At 43.3% G+C, this 27,503-nt stretch overlaps 1 protein-coding gene across 2 annotated transcripts in view; it reads right to left on the reverse strand.

Moving 5' to 3' along the window:
- Window positions 1-27,503, reverse strand: part of IFT80 (intraflagellar transport 80) — a 164,846-nt gene that overhangs the window by 119,412 nt on the left and 17,931 nt on the right. For both annotated transcript variants that reach the window (XM_054040369.1, XM_054040370.1), the window contains 2 exons: window positions 4,892-5,002; window positions 1,274-1,342 (listed from right to left, as the gene is read on the reverse strand). In XM_054040369.1, coding sequence (XP_053896344.1) covers window positions 1,274-1,342; window positions 4,892-5,002 — 180 coding nt within the window. The remainder of the gene's footprint in view (window positions 1-1,273; window positions 1,343-4,891; window positions 5,003-27,503) is intronic.

A 27,503-nucleotide genomic window follows, 5' to 3' on the forward strand; every position in this document is an offset into this window, starting at 1 on the left:
TGGGTCTGAACACCTAAGGCTGACACCATACATCTAGCAGATCCTAATATGACCTGAAATCTTCTGGTACTGGAGATGAGGACTAGAGTATTGCTGCGTCATCCATTGATGAGGAGGAAGATCTAGTTGGGACCAATGGAATGACTTGAGGAATGACATCTGATTGACCTAAAGATTCAGGATGCCCTATTGCAGAGGAAGCCCCCTCTGCTGGTCGCTGCAGGACTGGTGATTCCAATGGGAATCCTACTGGAGGTACAGGTAATTCTGCCCTAGAGTGAGCAGACGACTGGGACTTTGTTGAAGGAGGACTTCCCAGGGATTCCACAGAGGCCACTGCAGATAAGGATATGGCATCAGCAGTCCCCTGTCTCTACTGCAGGAATGGTACTGATCCCCGTACTGACTATGATTCCTGCTGTGTTTTGATGATCTTCGAGAGCAAGAGGGAGATGGGGAAGGGGAGGGAGATGCCTCTGAGCTCAACTGTGAGGATCTCTTCAAATAGCTTCATGGTGGCAGTGGGGCCACTCCTGATGGGACTATTGTGTCCAGTGTCATCCACGGCTTAACCCAGTGGTGCCATCAGTACCAAAGGAACAGTTGACAGTACTGGTACGTACCTTGACCATATACTGGGTCCTGAAAGAGGTATGGATACTGAAAACGAAGCTGGTCCTGTCCCAGCAGATACAGAGAGTGCCGTAGTGAGCACTGGTAACAAAGATTCTATGCATGTCAATGATGCCCTCGGTGAAAGAAAATTAATGTTTTTCATTTGAGGACATGCAAATATTATTCAAGTTACAAGTTTGCAATTCACTTAATTAAAGTAGATTTTAAGTCAGAAAGTATTAATATATTTTGATTTTTTTTAAATGACCAATTCTTAGAGATAAACTTTTCAAACTTCATTCATTGACCTATTGTTATAATTTTATTTGACAACTTTTGTAGCAGATATCTTCTCTGAAATATGTTTTGGAACAGGACCCATATGCAAACCTAGAATCGGTACTTGCCAACCAAAAGCCTACAGTTTTCAGATACGATAGGCTTTCAAAGAAGGCTTGCTTCTCAAAGAATACTACCTGATCTAACTTCCGGTGAAGTCAACAGAAAAATTCCCTTTGATTTTAATGGAAGTTGAGTCAAGCCCTAATATCTTGATCTAAGCAACTACCGCCAGATTTAGGGGAAGGCACTAGAATATATTATATGTAGCTGAAATTAAACATTTAAAACCAAGCTTTAAGAAAATAAATTAACTTACCTTGCTGTGCTAAAGTGGATCTTAGCATTCCACTTTTAGACCAGATTTTTATTTGTCCATCTTCACCAACTGTAAACAACAGAAAGTCGTCACATTTCTTTCAAAATTCAAAAAAATTAAAATATATGACCTTTTAAAATTTAGGTACACTTAGGGTTAGTTCTATTTATTTATTCATTAATTTATTTGCTAATTAGAAAGAATGTGTCTTATGGAAAACATATTTAAACTGCTTTCTTGCTGCTGTCATCGCAGCTTCTCCTCCACCCAGAGTCCTGTGGTTATCTTGCCTGACAATGCTGTCTGGGAAGGGAGAGCCAATAATTACCCAACTCTCCCCTAGCTCCACATCCCCTATTCATCATTACTAGTACTTTTGTTTACAGTTCAATAACCCACACCTGATATCCTTAAGTTGTTGTAGATCGAAAGAGAGTAGTATCAGGCCTTAGAGGTTAAACTGGTGATTTATACTTGGTGAATGGTGAAATTTGAGGATAAAGTTTGTAGGAACTCTCAACTCTAAAAAGCTTGATTTCCATAATTAAATTGCACATTCCCCAAAACCCTAAAGTAGGGAGTCAGAGCCTTTTGGAGCATTTCCTCGTTCAATGTCACCTTCATTATATGCATATTCACTGTGCAGCAAAGTTTGTATACACACACTGCAGCCTACCTTCATGCCAAGTGTTACTTTAAAGTGCTATCATAATTTAAAATGTACAGCACAGTTCTATTTGCAAAGTCTTCTAACTCAGATAGTTGAAAATAAATTACGACCGGAACGCAAAGTCACTCCTCCTCCACGAGGACTATTTATCTGCCAAATTTCACTTTTCTACTTACAACAGATTTGGCTTTTGAACTATTAAAAAACAGTTACAAGAACATTCTTCTTCTGCTTCCTTTTTGTTTGAGCACTGGAGGGATTTTTTTTTGGGGGGGGGGGGGGAGGAATTTTTATTTATTGTAACTTTCTTTCTACTCAAAAACAGCCAAACTTTTTGCTTACTGTAACAGGGTGCTGGCTAGGAAATCCAAGCCAGGCCCCTGTTAGCCCAGCTCCTCTTAAAAGGGGGATTAGTTAGGTCTGGCCAGGGAGGCCACGCCCTAATCACGTGAGGGGATGCACCTGCAGGCCTGAGTGGCCAGCCTGCTATACAAAGCTGCCTGGGAGGAAGCAGAGGGGGAGAGACAGGAAAGGGAGGAGCAAGGATCTCTAGATCCCTGCTGGCAGGAGAAGCTAGCAGTCTCCCAGGGGGTTGGTCTGTAAGATATGTAAATAGTAGGTGGTGGGGATAGGCACGAAAAATAGAAGAGCACTGGTGCATGTACTTTGGAGCGGTCTCCGACTGAGTTTGTGGAGGGATCGTGAGCAGGCACCGCTACACATGGGGGCTTGTCCAGGATTCGGAGCCAGCAACTGTGTTTGGCGACCCTGGACATGGAGAAGACCCTCAAATGGCTGGTAAAGCAGCAGGAGAAAATGCAGCAGGCTCTGCAGAACGTCCAGCTGTCCCACCAGACTGAGAAACAGACCTTCCTGACCTGGCAGGCGGAACAGCAACGCAGCCTGCAGGACTTTATCAGGGAGCAAACCAACGCAGAAGCACAGCTCCTACAGCGGGTGGTGAGTCCTGCAACGGGCGAAGGCACCCGACCCCTGGGTTGGGGACTGTGTAAAATGAGCCCGGCGGATGACCCAGATGCGTTCCTGGGGACATTTGAGCGGGTAGCCATGGGCACCGGGTGGGAGAAGACAACCGGGGCTCTCTGGCTCGTGTTGTACTTGGTGGGAGAGGCGTTAACTCGAATTAACCCTGCACCCGTCCACACAACGAAGCTATTTATTTCGACATAGAGGTCTCTTTAAATCTATTTCTGTACTCCTCCCTGACGAGGGGAGTAGCGCTAAATTCGACATGGCCATGTCGAATTAGGGTTAGTGTGGAAGGAATTAGACGCTAATAGCTCTGGGAGCTATCCCACAGTGCACCACTCTGTTGACGCTCTGGACAGCAGTCTGAGCTCGGATGCTCTGACCAGCCACACAGGAAAAGCCCCGGGAAAATTTGAATTCCTTTTCTTGTCTGGCCAGTTTGAATCTCATTTCCTGTTTGGACATTGTGGCGAGCTCAGCAGCACTGGCAACGATGCAGAGCTCTCTAGCAGAGGTGACCATGCAATCGCAGAATAGAAAGAGGGCCCCAGCATGGACTGATCAGGAAGTCTTGGATCTGATCGCTGTGTGGGGCGATGAGTCCATGCTTTTGGAGCTCTGATTGAAAAGACGGAATGCGAAGATCTACGAGAATATCTCAAAAGCCATGATGGAGAGAGGATACAGCCGGAATGCAATGCAGTGCCGCGTGAAAATCAAGGAGCTGAGACAAGCGTACCAGAAGACCAAAGAGTCAAACGGACACTCCGGATCCCAGCCCCAGACATGCCGTTTCTATGAGGAACTGCATTCCATTCTAGGTGCGGCCACCACCACTACCCCACCACTGTCCGTGGACTCTGACGATGGGGTATTGTCGACGGCTGCTTCCTCGGAGACTTTTGCAAACGGGGAAGATGATGAGGAGGACAAGGCAGTCGACAGCGCTTTCAACGCTGATTTCCCCGACAGCCAGGATCTTTTCATCACCCTCATGGAGATCCCCTACCAACCCTCCCAAGGAGGTAACCTGGACCATGAATCAGGGGAAGGATCAGTAGGTAAGTATTTTAAACATTTATTTTGAATAGAATAGGCATGGTATGTTAGCAATAGGCTTTTAATGATTAGTTTGCCCTAGGCGCTTAACTTTTTAGTCATTGCCAGTGCAGCTACTGGAAAAGTCTGTTAACATGTCTGGGGATAGAGTAGAAATCCTCCTGGGACATCTCCACGAAGCTCTCCTGGAGTAATGTGAAAGCCTGTGCATCAGGTTCCTGGGGAGAGCGGCCTTATTGCCTCCTCCATAGTAGGAAACTTTTCCGCGCCAGGCTAGCAGCAGATACTCCCGTATCATTGCCTGGCAAAGCATGGCGGCATACGGCCCTGGTGTTTGCTGGCATTCACGCAGCATGCGGTCTTTCTCTGTCTCCGTAATCCTCATCAGAGTGATATCACTCATGGTGACCTGCTTTGAATTAGGGGAATTTTAGTATGGGGACTGATTGCCTGTTCCTTTAAATAACTTGTATTCCATAAAATGAATTGTTTAATAACTTAAGTGCTTGTTCATAAGGCAATTCAGTGCGTAGCAAGCTGTGGTGTGAATCTACAGTACACCAGCCTCCCGCACACTAAGTGGATGTGTGGACCCCGACACCACAAAAATAGGAGTAAATCAAAGTGCACTATCTATGGCACTTTTTGTGCATGGCTGCAGGGTCCACACAACCACTTAGTGTGTGGCAGGCTAGTGTGCTGTAGATTTATGCCCTGGCTTGACACTCACTAAGTGGCCCCGTACACAAGCCCCTGCCCCTAATACATAAGTGGTATACCATTCCCTTCTTTTGAAGCTATTTAGCATATTAACCTCATATCTTTAAATTATGGTCTCCTGCAAAGGACTTTTTGTTATTTTAGTTTCCATCTTTAATTCTTTAAGGAAAAACTCTTACCTGTAACCAATGCTGTTCCTTCATAATTCCATCTTCCTGCAAGTACAGCTCCACAGTGAGCCTCTACACTTTTTTCCACTCTTCCTGTCTTTGAAATCAAATGGAACTTGCCTAAACAAAGTTAAGTTAGAAAATTAGATATCTTATTTCTGTATGGTGCCCATTACCATAGCATCTTGTTCTCCAAAGTTTTAAAAATTGACTAAAATAAAAATACTGTTTACATATGATGTTTAAACCCCATTATTTCATAGGAACATAGGAATTCCAATCTAGTCTAGTATCTTGTCTCCAATTGGCCCAGGCACCTCAGATGAAAGCACAAGAAACCTCCCAGACCCTAATTGCTAGATTAGTTTAAAAACATAAGCATGAGGTTTACTATATCTTAAAAATTTAGGTGAGCATTTACTATAACTCTGAATATTCTTGATATTCACATATGTCTAATCCCTTTTTGAATCTTGCTAGCTTTTTGTGAAAAAGTATTTCCTTACATCAGTTTTGAAATTGCCACCTTTTAATTTAATATAATGTCCCTTTGTTCTTGAGTTGAGACAGGGAGAATAGAAGCTCACAATCTACCTTCTCTAGACATTCATTATTTTATCTTGTCCCCATTTTCTCCTTTTTAAGATAAACAATCCCAGCTAACAATGTTTATCAGATTAATTGTTAAAGACCCCTACATGAGGGCATTAGAGTGTTATAATTTTAAAGGCTCTTATGCCACAATTCACCTGACAATCCACTAACAATACTATATCTTTCACAAATTCCAGCAGTACAGCATAACATATATTTCTAGCATTAGGAAGCAACAAGACACCAGACTTTAAGACTATCCCTGGTCAAGGACTGACTTCAGTAAGCATAATTTTTTGTGGGATTTTTTTTTTTTTAAGTAAATAGCAGTAGAAACTGTTGGACAGCTTCTCAAAGGTTTGAAATATTAAATGTAGTGCCAGCAGAAATGGATTAGTGGGCAGAGTTCAAATGAGGTGGTCAAAGGAGGAAAATAAATGCAATTCATTGCATGCTTGTATACAAAAAGGAATTTATTCTTTGGATAGCTTGATCACATGAGTATGTATATGCAATCTCACAGATACAAATGTTTACCCAGTTAACTGTGAACTGCTTAGAAGGCAATACACATGTGAAGACATCTGATAACATCATGGTAACCACAACAGCAAAGTTTAAGTGGTTTGTGTTATAACAAGCCTGAAATGTGTTTAATCATATTCACAGCTTTCTCATGCTTTATTTTACATATTGGACTGGACAAACATTTTCAGTCTTTAAATAACTCAGTAACAAAGACAAAAAAATAACTGAAAACACTTTAAAAAACAGAGGGTTTTCTGGTAGATCTTTCAGAGATCAAACAGGAACCAAGTGCTGTTGATCTCCATAATATTATACAAAGCCTCTATTTGAACATAGGCATTGAAAATGCTGTTAGAAAATGACAAAATCATATATAAAACATCCATCAGGTCTTCTGTGTTCATTTTTTCCTTAGAATTATAGACATTAGAAAAGAAAAGGACCTATTAAGCCAGTGGTTCTCAAAGCCGATCCGCCACTTGTTCAGGAAAAGCCGCTGGCGGGCCAGGCTGGTTTGTTTACCTGCCGCATCCGCAGGTTCGGCCGATCGCGGATCCCACTGGCCGCGGTTCGCCACTCCAGGGGCCTGCGGGCCGAGGGATGTGCTGGCCGCCTTTCCCACAGCCCCCATTGGCCTGGAGCGGCAAACCGTGGCCAGGGGGAGCTGCAATCCGCCGAACCTGCAGACACGGCAGGTAAACAAACCAGCCCTTTCCACCAGGGGCTTTTCCTGAACAAGCAGCGGATCAGATTTGAGAACCACTGTATTAAGCCATCCAGCATATTCCCTGCCTGACTATTTCTTACTGTATATTCTCAAGTGATTTTTCCAATCTAGTGTTAAAAATCCACTTTCCCTACAAGTCAGATGATTTGATAGTAAAAGGACAGATTTCCCACAAATATTAAAGGAAATTATGCAGAAATGTGAAAATCCAAATGAATACATAGACTGGATGAGCAGCCTTACAATACACAGATAGTGTTTTCATGGAGACAATCACTCCCATATGACCAGCAGTAGCAACAGTTTCAGCAGCAGCAGCCCAACTAGACCAAGGCCTGGTCTACACTGGAGGGGGGGGGGGGGAGGGGAAGAGAAATTGATCTAAGTTCCGCAACTTCAGCTACATGTCTTCACTGCGGTGAGTCGACTGCTGCCGCTCCCCCATCAACTCTGCCTGCGCCTCTCGCAGCACTGGAGTACAGGAGTCGATGGGAGAGCGCTTGGGGGTCGATTTATCGCGTCTAGACTAGACGCGATAAATCAATCCCTGCTGGATCGATCACTGCCCAGCGATCTGGCGGGTAGTGTAGACATAATCCAAGTGTTCACAGGTAATATTATTGGAGATAAGCATCAACAGGTTAAGTGTAAATGAAACATTATTACACAAGCTACTACAATACCCACAAAATAAATCTTGAAACGCCCATAAACATACAATCCAGAAATTGTTTGGTCATGGTGAAGCACTGGATGTGCAAGGTACATACAGTAAATTACAGTCACAACAAGAATACAAAGTATTTAAAGCGCCTCATTGTAAATACAGCAACACTGTATTGATTTCATTAACTTGGTAATGACAGTGGGAAGCTTCCAGATCTAGTACTACTTAACACCTGCTAATCCAGATGACCTACACTTCTAAAGTAAGAATGCAATGATGTATTTAATCTTGCATTCCTCAGGTAACTCCCTAATGTAAAATGAATATCACTATAGATCCTATAGTACATTATCCACAAAAAATCACAGCTGCACTGCAAGATCAATTAGTTAAAGAGATTTTGAGGATGGAAAACTTAACACTAATTGTCAAGGGAAAGTATCAGAGGGGTAGCCGTGTTAGTCTGTAGCCACAAAAACAACAAGGAGTCTGGTGGCACCTTAAAGACTAACAGATTTATTTGGGCATAAGCTTTCATGGGTAAAAACCCACTTCTTCAGATGCATGGAGTGAAAATTACAGATACAGTCATAGATATACTGGCACATGAATGGCACAGACTTCAAAGAGAAACTGCAGAGCTACAATTCATTTGCAAACTTAAAACCATTAACTTGGGTTTGAACAGGGACTGGGAGTGGCTGGCTCACTACAAAAGCAATTTTCCCTCTCTTGGTTTTGACACCTCTTCATCAATTATTGAGAGTGGACCACATCCACCCTGACTGAATTGGCCTTGTCAACACTGGTTCTCCACTTGTCAGGTAACTCCCTTCTCTTCATGTGCCAATATATATTTACGCCTGTATCTGTGCCACCAGACTCCTCATTGTTTTTGTCAAGGGAAATTATCTTATGAAGATAAGTAAACTCCATTGTAGTACAGGCGGAAATCATGCACAGAACTGCAAATTTGCCTTAATCAGTGATACCTGAACAATGTAAATAAGTGAAAGCATAAAAAGATGCTGATGTAGGACTTGATCAAGCACTATTCAGGTCAATGGGAGTTTTTCAATTGACCTGGGAGCAGCATCTAATCTGTAAGGTTTGGAATGTCCTGAACAACAGAAAAAAACTGGACAATTAAGGTTAATTGCCAGCCATATTTCATACTCTAAAAGAAAGATAAATTCACCTACTTACCCTTTTCTATTCATTCTGTCCAAGAAATGTTGCAAAACAGAGTGGATAAAACATGTGTTTTGTGTAATTGCAAATTGAGGGGAATATATTAGTGTTTGGAGTTAGTGACAAGGAGCATGATGCCAATAAATATACTATGCTCCTCTTCCAGACGGCTCCATGGGCAACCTACAGTTTAAGTTAAAGGATATATATTCTATTACCAATACACTGAGTCTGCAAGTTTTCAGCCTATATTAATGCATTAAATACTTTGTGTTACAGGAAAAACATTTGAGAAGTTTTTTTAAACTTGCAGCTTGATTTTAAGGCAGTTAAATTTATTGCCAGGTAGTGGGACTGTGACAATTGTGAAATACAGTTCTTTATTGGAATTCAAGTAATGAACTATTACTTTTGGTTTTTGCTAGCTCAAAATGGGATTTTTATACATTTAATATCAATCTGAAGTATTCTATCTGTATTTCTTTTTATTATTATGAGATTCTAATGGGACCAAATTTTATGTGTTTTGTAATCAAAATACCAAGATCAATATACAGACTTTAACCATGGAATATACAGTTTATTGTATATAATTGTTTGGTATCTTAGACAATAATCACAACCATCAACTAAAAATTCATCCTTTACATTTAAAGGAAAGCCACTGCCTGAATTATAAATCAAAAAATTTTGGGAGACAGATACAGATGAGTACAATTGTACTTAGTGAAACAGAATCTACTCCAAAAAATGCAGTTTGAAACAAAGATTGTTAATTGAACTAGAAACTAGTTGCTCAGCAACAGTTGGATGACACGAGAATTTAAAAAATAGTTTTCAAAGAAATGACTAATAAGTCTCCTAGAAACAGATATATGTCTAAATGCACCATTTTATATCAGTCTTACCTCTGTATGTAAAGTCACCATTGAAGAAAGTTGCTGAGGTGATAATTCCCAGGATTGTATGAAAATTACTTTTAAAGACTCTGAAGCTGGCTTTTCTCCCAGTTACGTGCCCGTGCTTTGCAGGGGGGGAGAAAAGGGGGGGAAGCAAAGGCTCCAGGTATTTGGGCTGTCTAATGCTGTGCTATATCCAGCCAAGCCAAAGATGGAATGTGCTGCTCCAACATTTTCCCATTGTGGAAGAAAGCTTGGTTGTTTGCACACCATAAACTCATTAAAGCAGCATGGACAGAGAGATCTTGGTAAGAAAAGATCAAATCTTTTTAAACAATTTTGTTTCCACTTTGAATTCCAGGCTTTCCCTTTGCAAACATTCATATGCTAATACTTTGACTATTAGCCTGCTGAAGGAGGGGTTTTGTGCATCTATTCCTAACTCGTGGTTAACTAGATCATAATTATTATTTCATGTTTGTAGAACTTGAAACACCTCACCAATATAATTTTACCCCTATTAAAATCTAGAAAGTAATGGGATTGATTAGAGTTAATCTTAGAGAAAGCTACCAACCGCTGTGCTGTCGTAGACCATATTAAAATATTTTTGTTTATCTAAAAGGAGTACACTGTGCCCGTGCCTAGGAATAGAGAAGAACAGCATATATAGGGGAACATAACAAAATCAATGACTTGTCATATATAGACTTAAGGAAATTAATTAGTTAAGAAACTGAGTAATAGGATCCATGATCAAACCAATACAGATTCACAGTAAGTCCAGTGATCAATCTAATAAACATAAGTTTGACATCAGATCACACAGCTCACAATAAATTCCATGAGAGCTGCCCATAAACATCTAAAGGGAAGATTTAGCCCTACAGGACTGTCTATACTACGACTATGATTTTTGTAACTGATTTTAAACACATGGTGCCGTTTACATCTGTACATCAGCTATTCTGCCATTGTAAATGTGTTTTTGCATTCACACCTGCTACTCTAGGGAAATCAGGGATTTTTCCTACGGGATTACTGGAGTTTCACTTCTACTCACACCTAGTTCCCTTAAGTCTCAAAATCTCCCAGAATCCACTGCCAGAGACCACGCTGGCTTAACCAGAAGATCTTCAATGATCTAAAATTAAAAAATTAGTCCTATAAAATGTGGAAACTCGGTCAAATTACGAAGGATGAATATAAACCATTAACACAAGTATGTAGGGACAAAATTAGAAAAGCCAAGGCACAAAACGAGATCAAACTAGTTAGGGACAAAAAAGGAAACAAGAAAACATTCTACAAATACATTAGAAGCAAGAGGAAGACCAAGGACAGAGTAGGCCCGTTACTCAATGAGGAGGGAAAGACAATAACAGAAAATGTGGAAATGGCAGAGATGCTTAATGACTTGTTTCAGTTTTCACCAACAAGGTTGGTGACGATTGAACATCTAACATAGTGAATGCCAGTGAAAATGAGGTAGGATCAGTCTCTAAAATAGGGAAAGAACAAATCAAAAATTACTTAGATGAATTAGATGTCTTCAAATCACCAGGGCTGATTAAATGAATCCTAGAATACTCAAGGAGCTGACTGAGGAGATGTCTGAGCCATTAGCATTTATCTTTGAAAAGTCATGGAAGACGGGAGACATTCCAGAAGACTGGAAAAGGGCAAATACAGTGCCCATCTATAAAAAGGGAAATAACTACAACCCGGGGAATTACAGATCAGTCAGCTTAACTTCTGTACGTGGAAAGATAATGGAGCAAATAATTAAGCAATCAATTTGCAAACACCTAGAAGATAATAAGGTGATAAATAACAGTCAACATGGATTTGTCAAGAACAAATCATGTCAAACCAACCTGATAGCTTTCTTTTACAGGGTAACAAGCCTTGTGGATAGGGGGGAAGTGGTAAATGCGGTATATCTTGACTTTAGTAAGGCTTTTGATACTGACCTTTTCATAAACAAACTAGGGAAATACAACCTAGATGGAGCTACTATAAGGCGGGTGCGTAACTGGTTGGAAAACAGTTCCCAGAGAGTGGTTATCAGTGGTTCACAGTCATGTTGGAAGGGCATAACAAGTGGGGTTCCACAGGGATTGGTTCTGGGTCTGGTTCTGTTTAATATCTTCATCAATTATTTAGATAATGGCAAGAGAGTACACTTATAAAGTTTGTGGACGATACCATGTTGAGAGGAGTTGCAAGTGCTTTGGAGGACAGGATTAAAATTCAAAATGATCTGGAGAAACTGCAGAAATGGTCTGAAGTAAATAGGATAAAATTCAATAAGGACAAATGCAAAGTACTCCACCTAGGAAGGAACAATCGGTTGCACACATACAAAATGGGAAATGAGTGCCTAGGAAGGAATACTGCAGAAAGGTATCTGGGGGTCATAGTGGACCACAAGCTAAATATGAGTCAACAGTGTAACGCTGGTGCAAAAAAAGCAAACATCATTCTGGGATGTATTAGCAGGAGTATTGAAGGCAAGACATGAGAAGAGGAGGTTACTCACTTGTGCAGTAACTGACGTTCTTAGAGATGAGTGTTCCTGTGGGTGCTCCACTGTAGTTGTTGGTGCACCCCTGCGCTGTTTGGAGATTTTTACAGCAGAACCTATATCGGCCGCACATGCACGGAGCCTGCCTCACACACCAGTCTTGTTTTAATAGTGCGCATGCGCGGCCGAACTCCTCAGTTTCTTCTCTACAACGGAGGCTGCCCCAGCTCTGAAGTAGAGGGGAGGAGGGTGGGGGTGGAGCACCCACAGGGACACTCATCTCAAAGAACGTCAGTTACTGCACAGGTGAATAACCTCCTCTTCTTCTTCGAGAGGTGTCCCTGTGGGTGCTCCACTGTAGGTGACTGAAAAGCAGTATCTCTCAAGGAGGTAGGGACTTCAGATCTGGACGGAATGCAGTAGATAGAACAGCTCTGCCCACACGTGTATCGGTGATGAGTCCCTGTGTAAGAGGATAATGTTTTGCAAACGTATTTTCAAAATCCCAAATGGCAGTTCTGGAAATGTCCTTAAGGGAGACATTATGTAGAAAGGCCACTGAGGCCACCATGGATCTGGTGGAGTGAATCCTGATAGAAGTAGTTGATAACAGAGACAAATGCAACTCGAGATCCAGTTGGAAAGTCTGTGGTTAGAGATAAATGAGCCCTTAGCGGGTTCTGCAATGGGAACGAATAGTTTGTCGGAATGCCTAAAGGTTTTAGTCCAGTCAAAGTAAAAGGACAAAGCTATGCGAACCGTCTAAAGTGTGCATCGTAGATTCAAAGGAATTCGCATGTGGTTTTGGAAAAGGTAGGGAGATGGATAGGCTCATTGACGTGGAAAGATGAGTGCGCCTTCGGTAGAATTTCCGGGAGTAAGTGTAGGGTAACTTTGTCCTTAAAAAATACGGTGTATGGCGGATCTGCCATGAGTGCTGCAATTTCTCCTGTGCGTCTCGTAGAGGCAATTGCTACCAGAAATGCAGTTTTCATAGAGAGATGTAGGGGGGAACATGTGACTAATGGTTCAAATGGTTTTTGGGTTAGGCACGTTAAGACTAAGGGAAGGTCCCAAGGTGGATTAGGCGGTTTGATGTCTAGGTATAGGGTTTGGGGTCCCTTAAGGAATCACTTAATAATGGGGTGAGCAAAGATAGTCCTATCGTTGATGGCATCATGGAACATTGTAATTGCGGCCAAGTGGACTTAGATGGGACTCAGGGAGAGTCCAGGAAGTTTAATCTCTAACAGATAATCGAGGATTAGTGGGAGAGGAAAAAAGGAGCGGTTTCTGTGAAGCCCACCAGTGTGTAAATCTTGTCCAGTTATGAAGGCAGGTGGTGCATGTAGAATTTGTTGTGCTATGAAGGAGTATATTTTGAACCTGCTTCAAGCAAGTTCACTTGGCATGAGAGAACCATGAAGGAGCCAAACCTTGAGGAGTAACATGGTTAAATTGGGGAGGAATAGTAGACCGTGTTGTTGGGACAAGAGATTCGAGCGGAGGGGTAGTGGGATGGGTGCAGAAAACGACATTTTGGTAAGAAAAGGGTACCATGCCTGTCTGGGCCATGTGGGGCTATCATTATGACCTTGGCTTGGGCTGTTTGTATTTTCATCAATAATTTGTGTATGAGTGGTATCAGGGAAATGCTTACATTACGTCGGTGTTCCATGGGAACATGAATGCATCCCCCGAGGAGTGTTAGTGTAGTCCCGCTCTGGAACAAAATTTTGGGCATTTCTTGTTTGTTGCAGTTGCGAAAAGGTCTGTAGTTGGGTATTCCCATGTGTGGAATATGCCTAGTACTATATCCTCGTTTAGTTCCCATTCGTGATCTATGGGAAATTTTCTGCTGAGGTCGTCGCAGTGGTATTGAGAGAGCCAGGGAAGTATGCAGCTGATATTCAGACATTGCATCTTAGACACCAGTTCCATCGTTTCATCGCTTCTGTACAAAGGGAGTGGGATCGCGTCCCCCTCCTTGCCTGTTTACATAGAACATGCAGGCAATGTTGTCGGTCATTATCCTGACGTGTTGGTTTTGTATGAAGGGGAGAGATTGGAGGCAGGCATTGCGTATCACTCAGAGTTCTAGACATTGATGTGAAGGGACGTCTTGGCAGGAGACGAAAGCCCTTGGACAGTATATTGGGGCATGTGTACTCCCTATCCCGTAAGGGATGCATCTGTAGTTATGATAACCGATGGGACGTCCTGTAGAAAGGGGACCCCAGAGCAAAGGTTGTGAGGCAATGTCCACCAGTGGAGGGAGTCCTTGGAGGTATGTATAAAAGTTTGTTCAGACCATGGACATTCGGTCTGTAGACAGTGGACATCCAGCTTTGGAAACACTTCATGAAAAGGCAAGTGTTCCTGACTACAAAAATGCAAGAGGCCATATGGCCTCGGAGTCTCAGAAGGCAGGAAAAGGGTTCTACTCCCATTACTTTTAGGCAAGCTCGTGCAGCCACTTGTGGGCTGTTGCACAACTTGGGAACGAAAAGGTTGATGGTGTTAAACAGGTGGAGTGGGAGATATGCTATTCTTTTGCATGAGTCGAAATGTACTTCTATGAACTCCAGTTGTTGGGTGGGAGTGAGTGTAGATTTTCTTTGCTCATTCGCAGCCAAGAGCATGGAAACATTGGACTGTCTGTTGTGTGGATTGAATGCCTTCTTAGAGGGTCCTGGCGTTGAAAAGGCAGTTGTCGAGGTAAGTAAAAATTATGATTCCCTGCCTTCTGAGATGAGCTGTTACGACTGCGAGAAGTTCGGAAAAGACACGAGGTGCAGTTGAGAGGCCAAAACGTAGGTCCCTGTACTGGTAATGTTGTGAACCCAGAACGAAGCGAATAAAACATCTGTGGGCAGGATGTGTGGTCACAGGAACATAAGCATCCGGTGAGTCGAGGGCTGAAAACCAATCTCCCTGCTCCAGTGCTGGAATTATGGTTGCAAGAGTCCCCATTTTGTTTTTTGTTTTTTTTTAATTTTAACAAATTTATTGAGGCATCTGAGGTCGAGAATGGGTCGCCATCCCCCAGTTTTCTTGTGTGTTAAAAAGTAATGGGAGTAGAACCCTTTTCCTCCATGTTGGTCAGGCACTGGTTCTACTGCTTCTAATTGGAGGAGGTGATGCACCTCTTGGTGGAGCAGTTGTTCATGAGAGGGGTCCCTGAAAAGGAACAGGGTGGGGAGGTTGGTGGGGGGCAAAGATAGGAAGGGAATGGGCACTGAAGTAGGGATGATGTTTTCTATACCCTCAATCACATCTTCAAATTTGCCTATTAGTGGGAGGGGGCAGACATGGAGCCGATGAATTGGTAGGGCGACGTTGATATCTTGGTCACTGACGTTGTTCATATGGTCTATGACTTTGTTGAGTACATGTTGGGTAGCATGGATATTGATAAGGTTGGTATCTATATTGTCTCCTCCTATTTGCAGGGGTTTGGATACCGAGAGACAATAATGTCGCTCTCGAGTCCTTCATGGAGTGTAGCACATCGTTGGTGTTACTGGTAAATAGTTTTTCACCATCAAAAGGGAGATCTTCGATGGTATTCTGAACCTTGCGAGGAAAAGAAGACAATGAAAGCCATAAAGCTTGACACATCACGACTGCTGTAGCAGTGGACCTCGCAGCTGTATTAGCAACATCAAGCGTAGCTTGTAGTGCAGTACAGGAGATGATTTGTCCCTCCGAGACTATGGCTTTAAACTGATGGGTTTTTTTTTGTTTTTCTTTCCCTTTGGAATATCATCAATAAAGTCCATGCGTTTCTCATAATTTTTGTGGTCATATTTTGCCAGAACAGCCACATAATTAGATATCCGGAATTGTAATGTGGACGAAGCATACACTTTACAACCAAGCAGATCCTGCCTTTTACCGTCTTTATCAGTTGGGATAGACCTGGGAAAATGATGTTTGTTCTTTTGGTTAGCTGCCTCTACTACCAACGAGTTTGGCGCTGGGTGAGTAAAAAGGAACTCAGAGCCTTTGGAAGGAATAAATATTTCCGGTCAGCTTGCTTACAGATAGGTGTGCTAGTAGCTGGTGTCTGCCATATGGTTTTGGCAGGATCCATAATGGCTGAATTTATAGGTAAGGCAATCTTGGATGTGGAGGAAGGTTGCAGGATGTCAGTCAATTCATATTGGTTTTCAGAAACTTCCTCCAGATTAATCCTCAACTCGTTGGCAACTCTTTTGAAGAGTGTGAAATTTTAAGAAATCATCCAACAGTGTTAGTGGGGGAGGCAGTATAGCCTCATCTTGTGTGGATACGGGCTCCACAAGGGTTGGGGAAGCATGTGTAGCATGCTCATCGAAGTATGGAGTAACAGCTTGTTGTTGTGTCTCATTCGTAGCCGTATGCACTGATGGTGGCGAGGTGACATTGCCCCTATTTTTGGTATCTTGGTGATCATAGTGGAATCGCTTATATGGTGCCCATGGACCCCAGTATTGCCACTGACCAGGGAAGGGCATAGGAGGGGCCATCCATGGGTTTGTATACCAGGGAGACAGGTCTTTGATGAATGAAGACCTAGATTTTCTGTGACCAGTGCTGATTTGGGTCTGTGACTTAGAGAACTAGTATGGTGAAAAGTCTCCCTGCATTATTGCTTCCTCATCACTAGAAAAGTGAGATACAGCTGGAGACAGCTATCGGGACCGCCTGCAAATGTCCAGAGAAAAATAGGTATCAAATAGAGGTGACTGTAGGTTAGGTGACACCTGTAGGTCCGGTGAATGAATGAACTGCGGTGCCGGAGAGTCTGTGTGAGATAAACCCTCCGTTAGAAGCACCTGCGGTGCTGGAGGGTCATTCAGCACCGACAGTCTCTGCACCATAGCGCTCAATGCATGCGCTGAGGTCAGAAGTGCTGGGGAGGTAGGCGCAGCCGCAACTGTTCCGGCAAGGTCATCTGTGCTGGCACCATGTCCATTTCGGTGCCAGACGGTGCCATGAGAGAGGCAGGCAACTGGAAGCCTGAAGCCTCGTCACTGGGAGCTTGCGCTGTTGCCACAGCCACAGGCAGGATTAGCGTGATGCCAGGGGACCTGGCGCATCAAAGGTGCTGAGCCGGAGGAAGATCTCCATAGAAGAAGAGGGCCTGCTCAGCGACCTTTTTGCAATGTTTTCCTTCTGGGTGAGGGAGGCATGTGTTTTCTTTTTTTGTCCTTTTTGGGGGCGGGAGGGCTGCGGTTCACTGAGGAGCCCGTACCTGGGTCAGAAGCAGGTCTGAGTGACTTCTGCATAGGAATCATTTTCAGTCGGAGTTCTGTCTTTACGTGCCCTGGATTTTAACTGGGAACAATGGGCACATTTTTGAGGAATGTGGGACTCCCCCTGGCATTTTATACACTGGGAGTGACCATCCGAGATAGGGATGGCGTCCCTGCACGTAGTGCACTGCTTAAATCCTGGGGCGCCAGGCATATTAGCATAGGCTGGAGCCTGAGAGGAACAAGCAGTAATGAATTTTATTTATTTTTTTTAAGGGATGAACTTATCTAGTAATGAGACTAAACTAAGGGGAAAAAAGATTTAGAATGGGTAAGAAAAAAAGTTTTAACGAGTCTGCTGTAGGTCTGACTCTGGCTGGGGATGGTAGAGAAGGAACTGAGGAGTTCAGCCGCGCATGCGCACTATTAAGACAAGACTGGTATGTGAGGCAGGCTTCGTGCATGCGCGGCCGATACGGGTACTGCTGTAAAAATCTCCGAACAGCGGCGCAGGGGCGCAACGAAACCTACAGTGGAGCACCCACAGGGACACCTCTCAAAGAAGAAGTAATTCTTCCGCTCCACTCTGCGCTGATTAGGCCTCAACTAGAGTATTGTGTCCAGTTCTGGGCACCACATTTAAGGAAAGATGTGGACAAATTGGAGAAAGTCCAGAGAAGAGCAACAAAAAATGATTAAAGGTCTAGAAAACATGACCTATGAGGGAAGATTGAAAAAATTGGGTTTGTTCAGTCTGGAGAAGAGAAGACAGAGGGGACATGATAACAGTTTTCAAGTACATAAAAGGTCGTTACAAGGAGGAGGGAGAAAAAATGTTCTTCTTAACCTCTGAGGATAGGTCAAGAAGCAATGGGCTTAAATTGCAGCATGGGCGGTTTAGGTTGGACATCAGGAAAAACTTCCTAACTGTCAAGGTGGTTAAGCACTGGAATAAATTGCCTAGGGAGGTTATGAAATCTCCATCATTGGGGATTTTTAAGAGCAGGTTGCACAAACACCTGTCAGGGATGGTCTAGATAATACTTAGTCCTTCCTTGAGTGCAGGGGACTGGACTAGATGACCTCTCGAGGTCCCTTCCAGTTCTATGATTCTATGATATGATACAAGGAGCTGTTCCAGGAACTGTGGGATAGGCACCCAGAAGGCATTGCAAAAAAAACATTTAGAATGGCACTAGTATGAATGCCAGGGAAATGCAAGAATTCTTAAACTGAATCAACGTGGCTAGTGGGCTAGTGTTAACTGACTGACTGACTGACAGCCACTTTGCTTATATTGCTTTTATCCCACTGGCTCAAATCCAAACCATTAAATTCTAGAGTGGAAATAGCACTAAAGTAGCATCAGTGTAATGTAGGAATGTGGATACTGATTTCTAATCATACAGTTATGGAAGGAGATATATAAGAATAAGATACCACTATGTGGTATCTGAAAGAGCAAAATTAGCTGTTGGATAAATGCTCACTTTTTAAATTGCAACCACTGAGTGCAGCTGTACAAATGTGATTTGACAGAAGTTATGTCATAATAATATAACTTTTATCTCTCTAAAAACAGAGGGCCAAACTCATTTCTTTTTTCATGTGAATGGGGTTTCTGTGGGATAAATGTGGTATAAATTTGGCCACTTAAAATACTGCAAAACCTTTAAATTATGCACATATTTTTAAAATCCACTACTATTTCACTGAGATGTTAAAGGAAACCCATCATATTTGTAAGATCCACAATAATCATGCAAGAAATCACGCCACATAAAACGCTGCAAAACCAGCAAGTAAATGTTTTGCTCCAAGTTTTTTATGGCTCCTACAAATACGATGGATTGTCTTTATTATCTCACTGATATAGTTGCCAATTTTCAAAATAAACAGATACTTACAATTTGGAGGCCAGCAATTCCTAGATATATCAGATTTTGACCCTGATCTATTCCATAGGTTCCTTTATAATTAATGCTTCATTTGCAATACAAGTTACAGTTCTCATCATGATAGTACACAAAAGACATTGGGAAAAAAATAAAATCAGCAGGAATTCAGGATTTGTAGGGTCTGGTTATGATGAATGCTTTGCCATGTCTGAGTACTATAATTTGGTTATAGGACTGAGGATGAAAGGCACATCTTATTGAGGTATATAAAATCCATAAAAGGAAGTGAAAAAAATTGATACCAAACTGTTTGAGATCATCAGCTGAAAACCAAACACTGTAAATTGTTCTAGGGTACCATATCCTAATAGTTCTAGGGTACTACCCCTAAGAAACTCAGATTTCTTTAGATAAAGGTTGGATTTACTTAGAAGTGATTACCAAAGTAGCAACAGAAATAGCACAGATCACTTCAAGACATTTCCTAAATTTTGAGTGCTTGACTTTGTAAACTTACTAGTAAAACAACAAGGAGTCTGGTGGCACCTTAAAGACAGATTTATTTGGGCATAAGCTTTCGTGGGTAAAAACCTCACTTTACCCACGAAAGCTTATGCCCAAATAAATCTGTTAGTCTTTAAGGTGCCACCAGACTCCTTGTTGTTTTTGTAGATACAGATTAACACGGCTACCCCCTGAAACCTTACTAGTTTTCTTTTAACATTATTTTTGTGTGTAATATATAAGTCAAATTTCATTGGATAACAATGTCTTTTGTCATTCATCTTTATATATGTTCCTAATGCAGATGAAAACAACTACTGCAGTTTTCTAAGTTATATTAAGTTTCCTCTTCCTCCCACATGGAATTTTTTTCAGGATCAGTAACACTGATTTCAGTGTGCCCAAACAAAGATATACCACATTCAAGTTAATTGTCCATTTAACTCTGTCTTTCTTCGTCCTAGGCAAACAATTTTCCAAATCCCTTTTAAAGACCCAGTGTGGGAGTTTCTGGTTTAAAATACTGCTTTTTTTAAAATAACTTTAAAACCCTATGCAGTATTGGTGGGTGTAGGGAAGAAAGAGGATTTCTTGGCCCATAGGCCAATATTGGAAGTCAAAGTTTCACCCATATGCTTTATCCGTAATACCATGGCTTGGAGTAGATCAGTGGTCCCCAAACTGTGGGGCATGCCCCTCTAGGGGGTATATGGAGGAACACTGGAGGGGGGGAAAGGGAGGAGGAACATGCGACGAGGCCCAGGCCAGCCCCCACGAGGCAGGGAGGGGGCACCACGCTTCCAGCCCCGCTCTGCCCCCAGACCAGCTCCACTCCCAGCCTTACTCCTCCACCAACCCTGCTCATCCCCTCAGTCCTGCTCTGCCTCCAGGCCCAGGCCAGCCCCAGGGAGGGAGTGCCACACTTCCAGACCTGCTCCACCCCCATCCCCATTCAGCCCCCAGGCTCAGCTCCATCCCTAGCTCCACTGCTGAGGAAGCCTTGGCTGTTCAGTAATGGAGGGAAACACAGACAGATTCAGTTAATGGTAAGGGGGTGTGCAAGTGGAAAAGTTTGCGCACCATGGGAGTACATGGAAGTGACCCAACTGCAGCCTTATATTAAGCCTTCAGATATGTAAAATACTGGTCTTTTTTTCTACTTTTATTACATAATGAAACTAGAAATTATCCTTAAACTTAATGTTGCTTTGCATTTCTGGAGGGATTTCAAACTGGAGATTAGCAGCCTATTCAAACACAGAACATGAACCTTATCTGTTTTGTTCATTAGCTACCATAAGCCACTCTTTTACATTTTGGCCTATTGTTAAACGATATCGTCAACACTGGTAAAACAAATCAGATGAAAAACAGCTATCCTTATGAGCTTTGTGAATTATTGCCTTATGAACATTTTTTTTAATTTATATTTTCTTGAATTTTGGATAGCAACAATAATGACAAGAACATCCACTTAAGTAAAAAATAAACAGCTGTATCACAAGAGACGGACATGTGACTCGGAATTAAAACCAAAAGGTTATAGTTTACTTCTCGTATAACTCCACCAATGTCTAGAGTTCCACCAGAAAGCAATCTGGCCCAGTAAAAACCAGATATTTAACTTCCACTAGACCTGGCAAACTGCCAAGAGTTCTCACACAATTAAATCAATTGGCTGTTGAGGATTCTCAGAAAAAATTGCAGGATTGGGTCATGAGTCAATAATGATAAAGCATATTACATCATTGGCAGTACATTACCAAGTTTTTACTTCAGCTTTTTTTTTTCTTAAATTGGTAGTTTCACTGTGGAAGTGTCCCTTTAACACACTTTCACAACACAAAGGAAGATTCACACAAAAAACCCCCACCCAAAACAGTTTTGTAATGCATATTCTTTAATAAACATTACAAAGAACATTAGTAAAGAAAAGTTAGTTCATAAATAATATTACCGAAATACGAAGTTACAATTTCTTAGCAAATTTTTCCATGGAGACAGCTTACAAAGTGGTTTCTCAAAAGATGAATGTCTAGGCTGAAAGTATAAATTATCTGTGCTCTGTGCCTATTTTCAAAGTTCTAATCACAACTGTCCAAGTAGAAATCTCCCCACAAAGAAAAAAAGGTGTTGATCTGTACAGCAGACAAAATTTAAAAACTCCAGTCATTGTAAGCTTTTGCTTGGACAGAAAAAAAAAGGCTCCTGTTGCATCTATTCGTTCATCTACTTTTGTTTATAGTTAGCTAGTGTGCATACATGTATGGGTGGGGTGTTATTTTGTGCTTATTTTGTTAGTCAGTTTTTGCTTTCTATATCCTGCTTCGCTCTCCCTCCAACTGAGGTTATCTGCCTGTTGTAGATTAGCTGCTGTGCTCTAATGCAGTTTCTCAAACTGGGGTCTGCGAACCCTGGAGATCCATGAAGGTACTCCAGGGGGTCTGCGGGCCCTGTTGATCAACTCCTCCCCCTCCCTCCCAGTGCACGCCGTGGAACAGCTGGGGATGAAGTGTGCTCGGGGGAGGAATCATGTCGGGGGCTGCCGGCCCCGCTAATCCATTCCTCCCCCTCCCGCCCAGTGTCTCCTCGACCCTCGAGTGACACCTTCCCAACTGCCTCTTTTTCCTGAAACGCCCCACAAACTACCCCCTGCCAGAGTTCTGTGTGCCCCCCGCATTTTCCCCTCTTTCCATACCAGCGTCCTCCATTCTCCTCCTCCACTGGCTGCTCTATGTGCACCACCATCCCCACTTCCCCTATGCCCTCTATTCCCCCCCTTCAATCCCATACCAGGGGTTCTATGTGCCTCCTACTTCACGGTCCCCCATTCCTCCCCCCAAGGTAGGGGTTCTATGTGACCCCTGTGACAGGTTGGGTCACAGAGACTCCCTTGGGACTGCCACCTGATGTGTTGAGATTTCCTATGAGCCCGTTTTCCCTGGCAGCTTGGGACTTCAGTATCTTGCCTTGTTGAGCCAGACACACTAGCCTGTTACAAACACAGGCCCAGGTCCAAACCACGTCCCCAAAAAGCTGCAGGCTTGACTGAAAACAGCTTAAGAAGTGCTCCTGTCTGAGTCTCCAACGCCCAGATACCCAGTTCCCAATGGGATTCAAACCCCAAATGAATCTGTTTTACTCTGTATAAAGCTTATACAAGGTAAACTCATAAATTGTTTGCCCTCTATAACACCGATAAGAGAGATATGCACAGGTGTTTGCTCCCCCAGGAATTAATACTTGTCTGGGTTAATTAATAAGTAAAAAGTGATTTTATTAAATATAAAAAGTAGGATTTAAGTAGTTCCAAGTAATAACAGACAGAACAAAGTAAATTACCAAGCAAAATAAAACAAAAACACGCAAGTCTAAGCCTAATACACTAGGAAACTAAATGCAGGTAAATCTCACCCTCAGAGATGTTCCAATAAGCTTATTTTACAGACTAGACTTCCTCCTAATCTGGGTCCAACAATCCCTCACACCCCTGTAGTTACTGTTCTTTATTCCAGTTTCTTTCAGGCATCTCTTTGGGATGGAGAAGCTATCTTTTGAGCCAGCTGAAACCAAAATGGAGGGGCTTCCAGGGCCTTATATAGTCTTTCTCTTGTGCCACATCACAGCCACAAGATGGGGTCTCTAGCCTCCTGGGCAAGTCACATGTCTATGAATGATTCAGCTTTTTGCAGGCCGATGCCATTGTTTACATATTAGTTTGAACATTCCCAGGAAAGCTCAGATGTGGATTGGCATCTCTCAAAGTCCATTGTTAGTTAAGTACTCCCAATTATTTGAATAACCCCTTCACACTATGTTGACCAAATCTGTCTTATGTGCTTCCTACAGCAAACACTTTAAATACAAGCATAGAACCAACGCTCATAACTTCAGATATAAAAAGGATACATGCATACAAATAGGATGAATACATTCAGTAGAACATAAGCTTTGCAAAGATATGTTACATGGCATATCTAGCAAAAAACATATTTCAGTTATGTCATATTTACATTCATAAGCATATTTCTATAAAGCATTATGGGGTGCAACGTCACCTCCCCCATAGCAGAGTCCTTCAATCCCTTTTCCATGCCACAGGCTCTGCCTCAACCTCTTGCCTCCGTGGGATCCCACAATCTCCACACCACCATCAGGGCTTGTATGCCCCTTTCCTATACTAGGGTCCCCCATTTCCCTCCCACGAATGTCTGGGAGATAAGACATTCAGGATATCAACATGTTAAACAAGGGGTCTCAAACACACGGACCGTGGGGCTATTTCCTGCGGCCTGCCAAGCAGCCTGCGCATGCCCCCTGCCTGCACCCCAATCCCCTGCCGCATCCCACATCCCTCCTGCACCCCAACTCCCTTCCCTGAGCCCCTTGCTGCATCTCACACCTTTTCTGCACCCCAACCCCCTGCTGCACCCCTCACCCCTCCTGCTCCCCAACTCCCTGCTCTGAGCCCTCTGTTGCACCCTGCACACCACTTGCACTCCCTGCCTTGAGCCCCCTGCTGCACGCTGCACCTCAACTCCCTGCCCTGAGCCCCCGCCACACATCTCCTGCCCCCAGAGTTGGGGTGGGGACTTCGGGAAAGGGGTTGGAATGGAGGCAAGGAAGGGGTGGGAAGAGGCAGGGCAGGGGTTGGGCCTCATGGAAGGGGTGGAGTGGGGGCAGGGCTGGGGGCAGTGAGGGTGTGTGTGTGTCAGTGATGCGGTCCTCGGGCCAATGAACTACTCCTCATGTGGCCCTTCTGGTCATTTGAGTTTGAGACCCCGGTGTTAAACTGCATTGGAAAGTTAGGCAGAGATGAGACTGGAGTATTTTTATGCTGGAAGATATTAACGGGTGCCATCAAACAGTTGTTTGATCTATAGACAATTGCAGAGGAGTTTGAGGCTATGGCTGTACTAAAGAGCTGGCAGAGGCGTCACTTGTCCCCCAATTTCCCCCTTTTATTTGTCTCGTTTTCCCCAGAAACAAATAGGGTTCTGGCCACTGATGCCTAGGACATTCCCTGAAGTTTTGCAATTGATTAGATGTGGCATTCAAAAGTTATCACATTACATACTCTCAAGTTGATCGCATTTCTGTAGTTAAGGCCTTCTTCACAATCTCAGCCAATTAATCTACCCCAAAAAAGCGCCAACTAAGTTAAAAGAACATCAAAATTTCAGAGTCAAGCGCTCAAAAATTGGGAAATGCTAGAATTAAGATTGACCGTGAAACCTTAGTTGAGCTCCCACGTGTATATGCATCAAGATATAGACTAATTATATGATCCCATCTACTAGTTTATCCTCAGGATCCCTGCCTCATTCAGTGGCCAAGATATACATTTAAATGGGTAAACGACACATTTTTTCCCAATTTCATTCTCAATTCTTGACATTGTAGCTGAAAATTTCCAAAAAAAATTCAGGTGAAGTAGACTCCTGGAATGGATAATTTCAGGTTGGATAAAGTGCAGCAAAGTTATAACAAATGAAAACAGGATATTATAACTGGAAGTGTTGGGCAACCATAACAATTCTGCCTAAAATTTATCTGTTTTGCATTTAACTGAAATTTAGAGTGGAAGGATAGTCTTCCATAACATTGGGACCCAGGAAATCATGGATTTATTCCTGTATTTGATGCGGACTTCCTACAAAACCTTCAGTGAGAGCTGGATCAGACCCTTTAAAAATGGAGTTTCAGAGGAGCTGAGCATAGACAGTTTTCACTGGAGTTTTGGATTCTGAGCATTTCTGAAAAAATCAGGCTCGCTCTCTATACCTCAATTCCCCATATGCAAAATGTGGATAATTCTTCCCTATCTCAGAAAGGGGATGAGAAAATATATCCATTCATATTTGTGAGGTGTTCAGACCTATGGTGATGAGCACCAAACAAAAATAGTCTAACCATAAAATAAACACTGTATTGTGTCTAAGCCGACTGCCAAAGTAACAGATTTTAAATGCATCAGTAGTAGCTGGTTAACTCAGTAAAATACTACTCCCCAAAAGTAAGTAAGTGAGAGAAAATACAAAGAAAAATTGTTTCCCACCTTGTACGGTGAGGCATGACTTAGCATGATTTGTGAAGTTACTACATGCATACGTGGGATGCCCCAACAACTATAATAGGAAGAGATGAAAATGCAACAGAGATGCCTTTGGGCACATAAAATGCGGAAAATAGAATTGTTGAGGTTTTAGTAATCAATTTGAGTTAGTACATCAATTTATTTAAAACACACTGACAGGGACAAGTAGGGAACAGTATAGATCTTCTACTCCTGAGGGAATTTTGCACCAAAAATTAAAAATTCTGCACATAATATTTTAAAATTCTGCATATTTTATTTGTCTATAAATGTGATGGCTCCTGCATGGCAGTGGGGAGCACAGGCCACTGGCTGCACAGAGGTGGGAAATCACCCTGCAGGCCCTGCCCCCCTTCACCCGAGACATGGATTCGGCAGTGAGGCTGCACCCACCCCTGACATAGCACCAGGGCCATGCCTACCCCAGAAACATCCGAGGGCCCTACCCTCTGCACCAGGTGCACGAAGATAGCAAGTGAAAGATACAGAGTCTTGTGTGCATGCCCAGCCCTAGCCCCCGATCCAGATGTGGGGCAGACTCAGCCCGGCAGGATCCAAGCGTGGAGGGCTTAGTGTGGATGTGCCCAGGCATGGGGTGAGAGGGTTCTGTGTGAGGCAATCTGGGTGTGGACAGTTCGGTAAGGGGTTCAAGTGTGGGGAGGATCAAGATGCACAAGGGCTTGTTGGGGGGGGGGTACCGAGTGCAGGGGGAATGGGATTCTGCAGGAGGGTCCAGGTGAAGGTGGATAGGGCTCAGTAGGGGGGGTCTGGGTGTGGGGGAGTGGGGTTTGGTGGGGTGGGGGTCCAGGTGTGGAGGTCTCATCACGGTGGTCCGGGTGGGGTTCATTGGGGTGGGGGTTCAAGTGCAGATGGCTCAGCAGGTCTGGGTGCAGGGGGAGGCTCAGTATGGGGCGGGTGGGGGCGATTCTGGGGGGGGTGAGGCTTGGCCGGGTGAGGGTTCTGGGTACAGGGGGGTGAGGGTCCGGATGTACAGGGGTTGGGCAGACGAGGGAAGCAGCTCCTCATACAGTGACAATCCCTCCCCGCCCCTCCCCCCATCTGAAGAGTGATGGGGGTAGGAAGCAGGGGGAAGGAAGGAAGGGATGCAGAGCTTCCTGCAGCAGGGGAAGGTTTCTGGGGGTGGGTCTGACTTGGCCCCTGACACTCCTTGCAAGGGGAAGAGGAGCTGAGCAGGTGCAGAGTAGGAGCCACCAGCCATGGCATCCCCAACCCTGCTTCCTCACCCCACCCCCTGGACAGTTATTTACCTCTCCACTGACTTCTCCAGGCACCCAAAACGATACGCCTGCAGCTGCCGGGGAGGGGCACTTAACCACTCTTGCGGCTTCCCTTTGCTTCCCTGTCAAAAAGTCATTTTTTCTGCAGGGAAAGCAAAGAAATCTACAGGGAATATGAATTCTGCACATATGCAGTGGCACAATTTCCCAAAGAGTAATATTCATATTATTGAATATTTAAGCATTGACCCTGAAAAGACTTATGCACTTGCTTAACATTACACACTGCAAGTCATCCCATTGATGTCAATGTGCTTACTCACAGTGCATAAAGTTAAGCATGTGCTTAAGTCTTTGCAGGATTGAGCCCTTCATGTTATGAAAAGAAGGCAATCTGCTAAATACTCATAGCTGTACATTTTGATTTGACACATCAAGCAATTTTAAGAAATAAATGTTCATAATGAAAGCTTTGTACTAAGACCTAGTATATCTTACAAGGACTAAAACT

The sequence above is a fragment of the Malaclemys terrapin genome, chromosome 9 (assembly GCF_027887155.1).
Source record: "Malaclemys terrapin pileata isolate rMalTer1 chromosome 9, rMalTer1.hap1, whole genome shotgun sequence".
In the NCBI taxonomy this organism is placed as follows: Eukaryota; Metazoa; Chordata; order Testudines; family Emydidae; genus Malaclemys; species Malaclemys terrapin.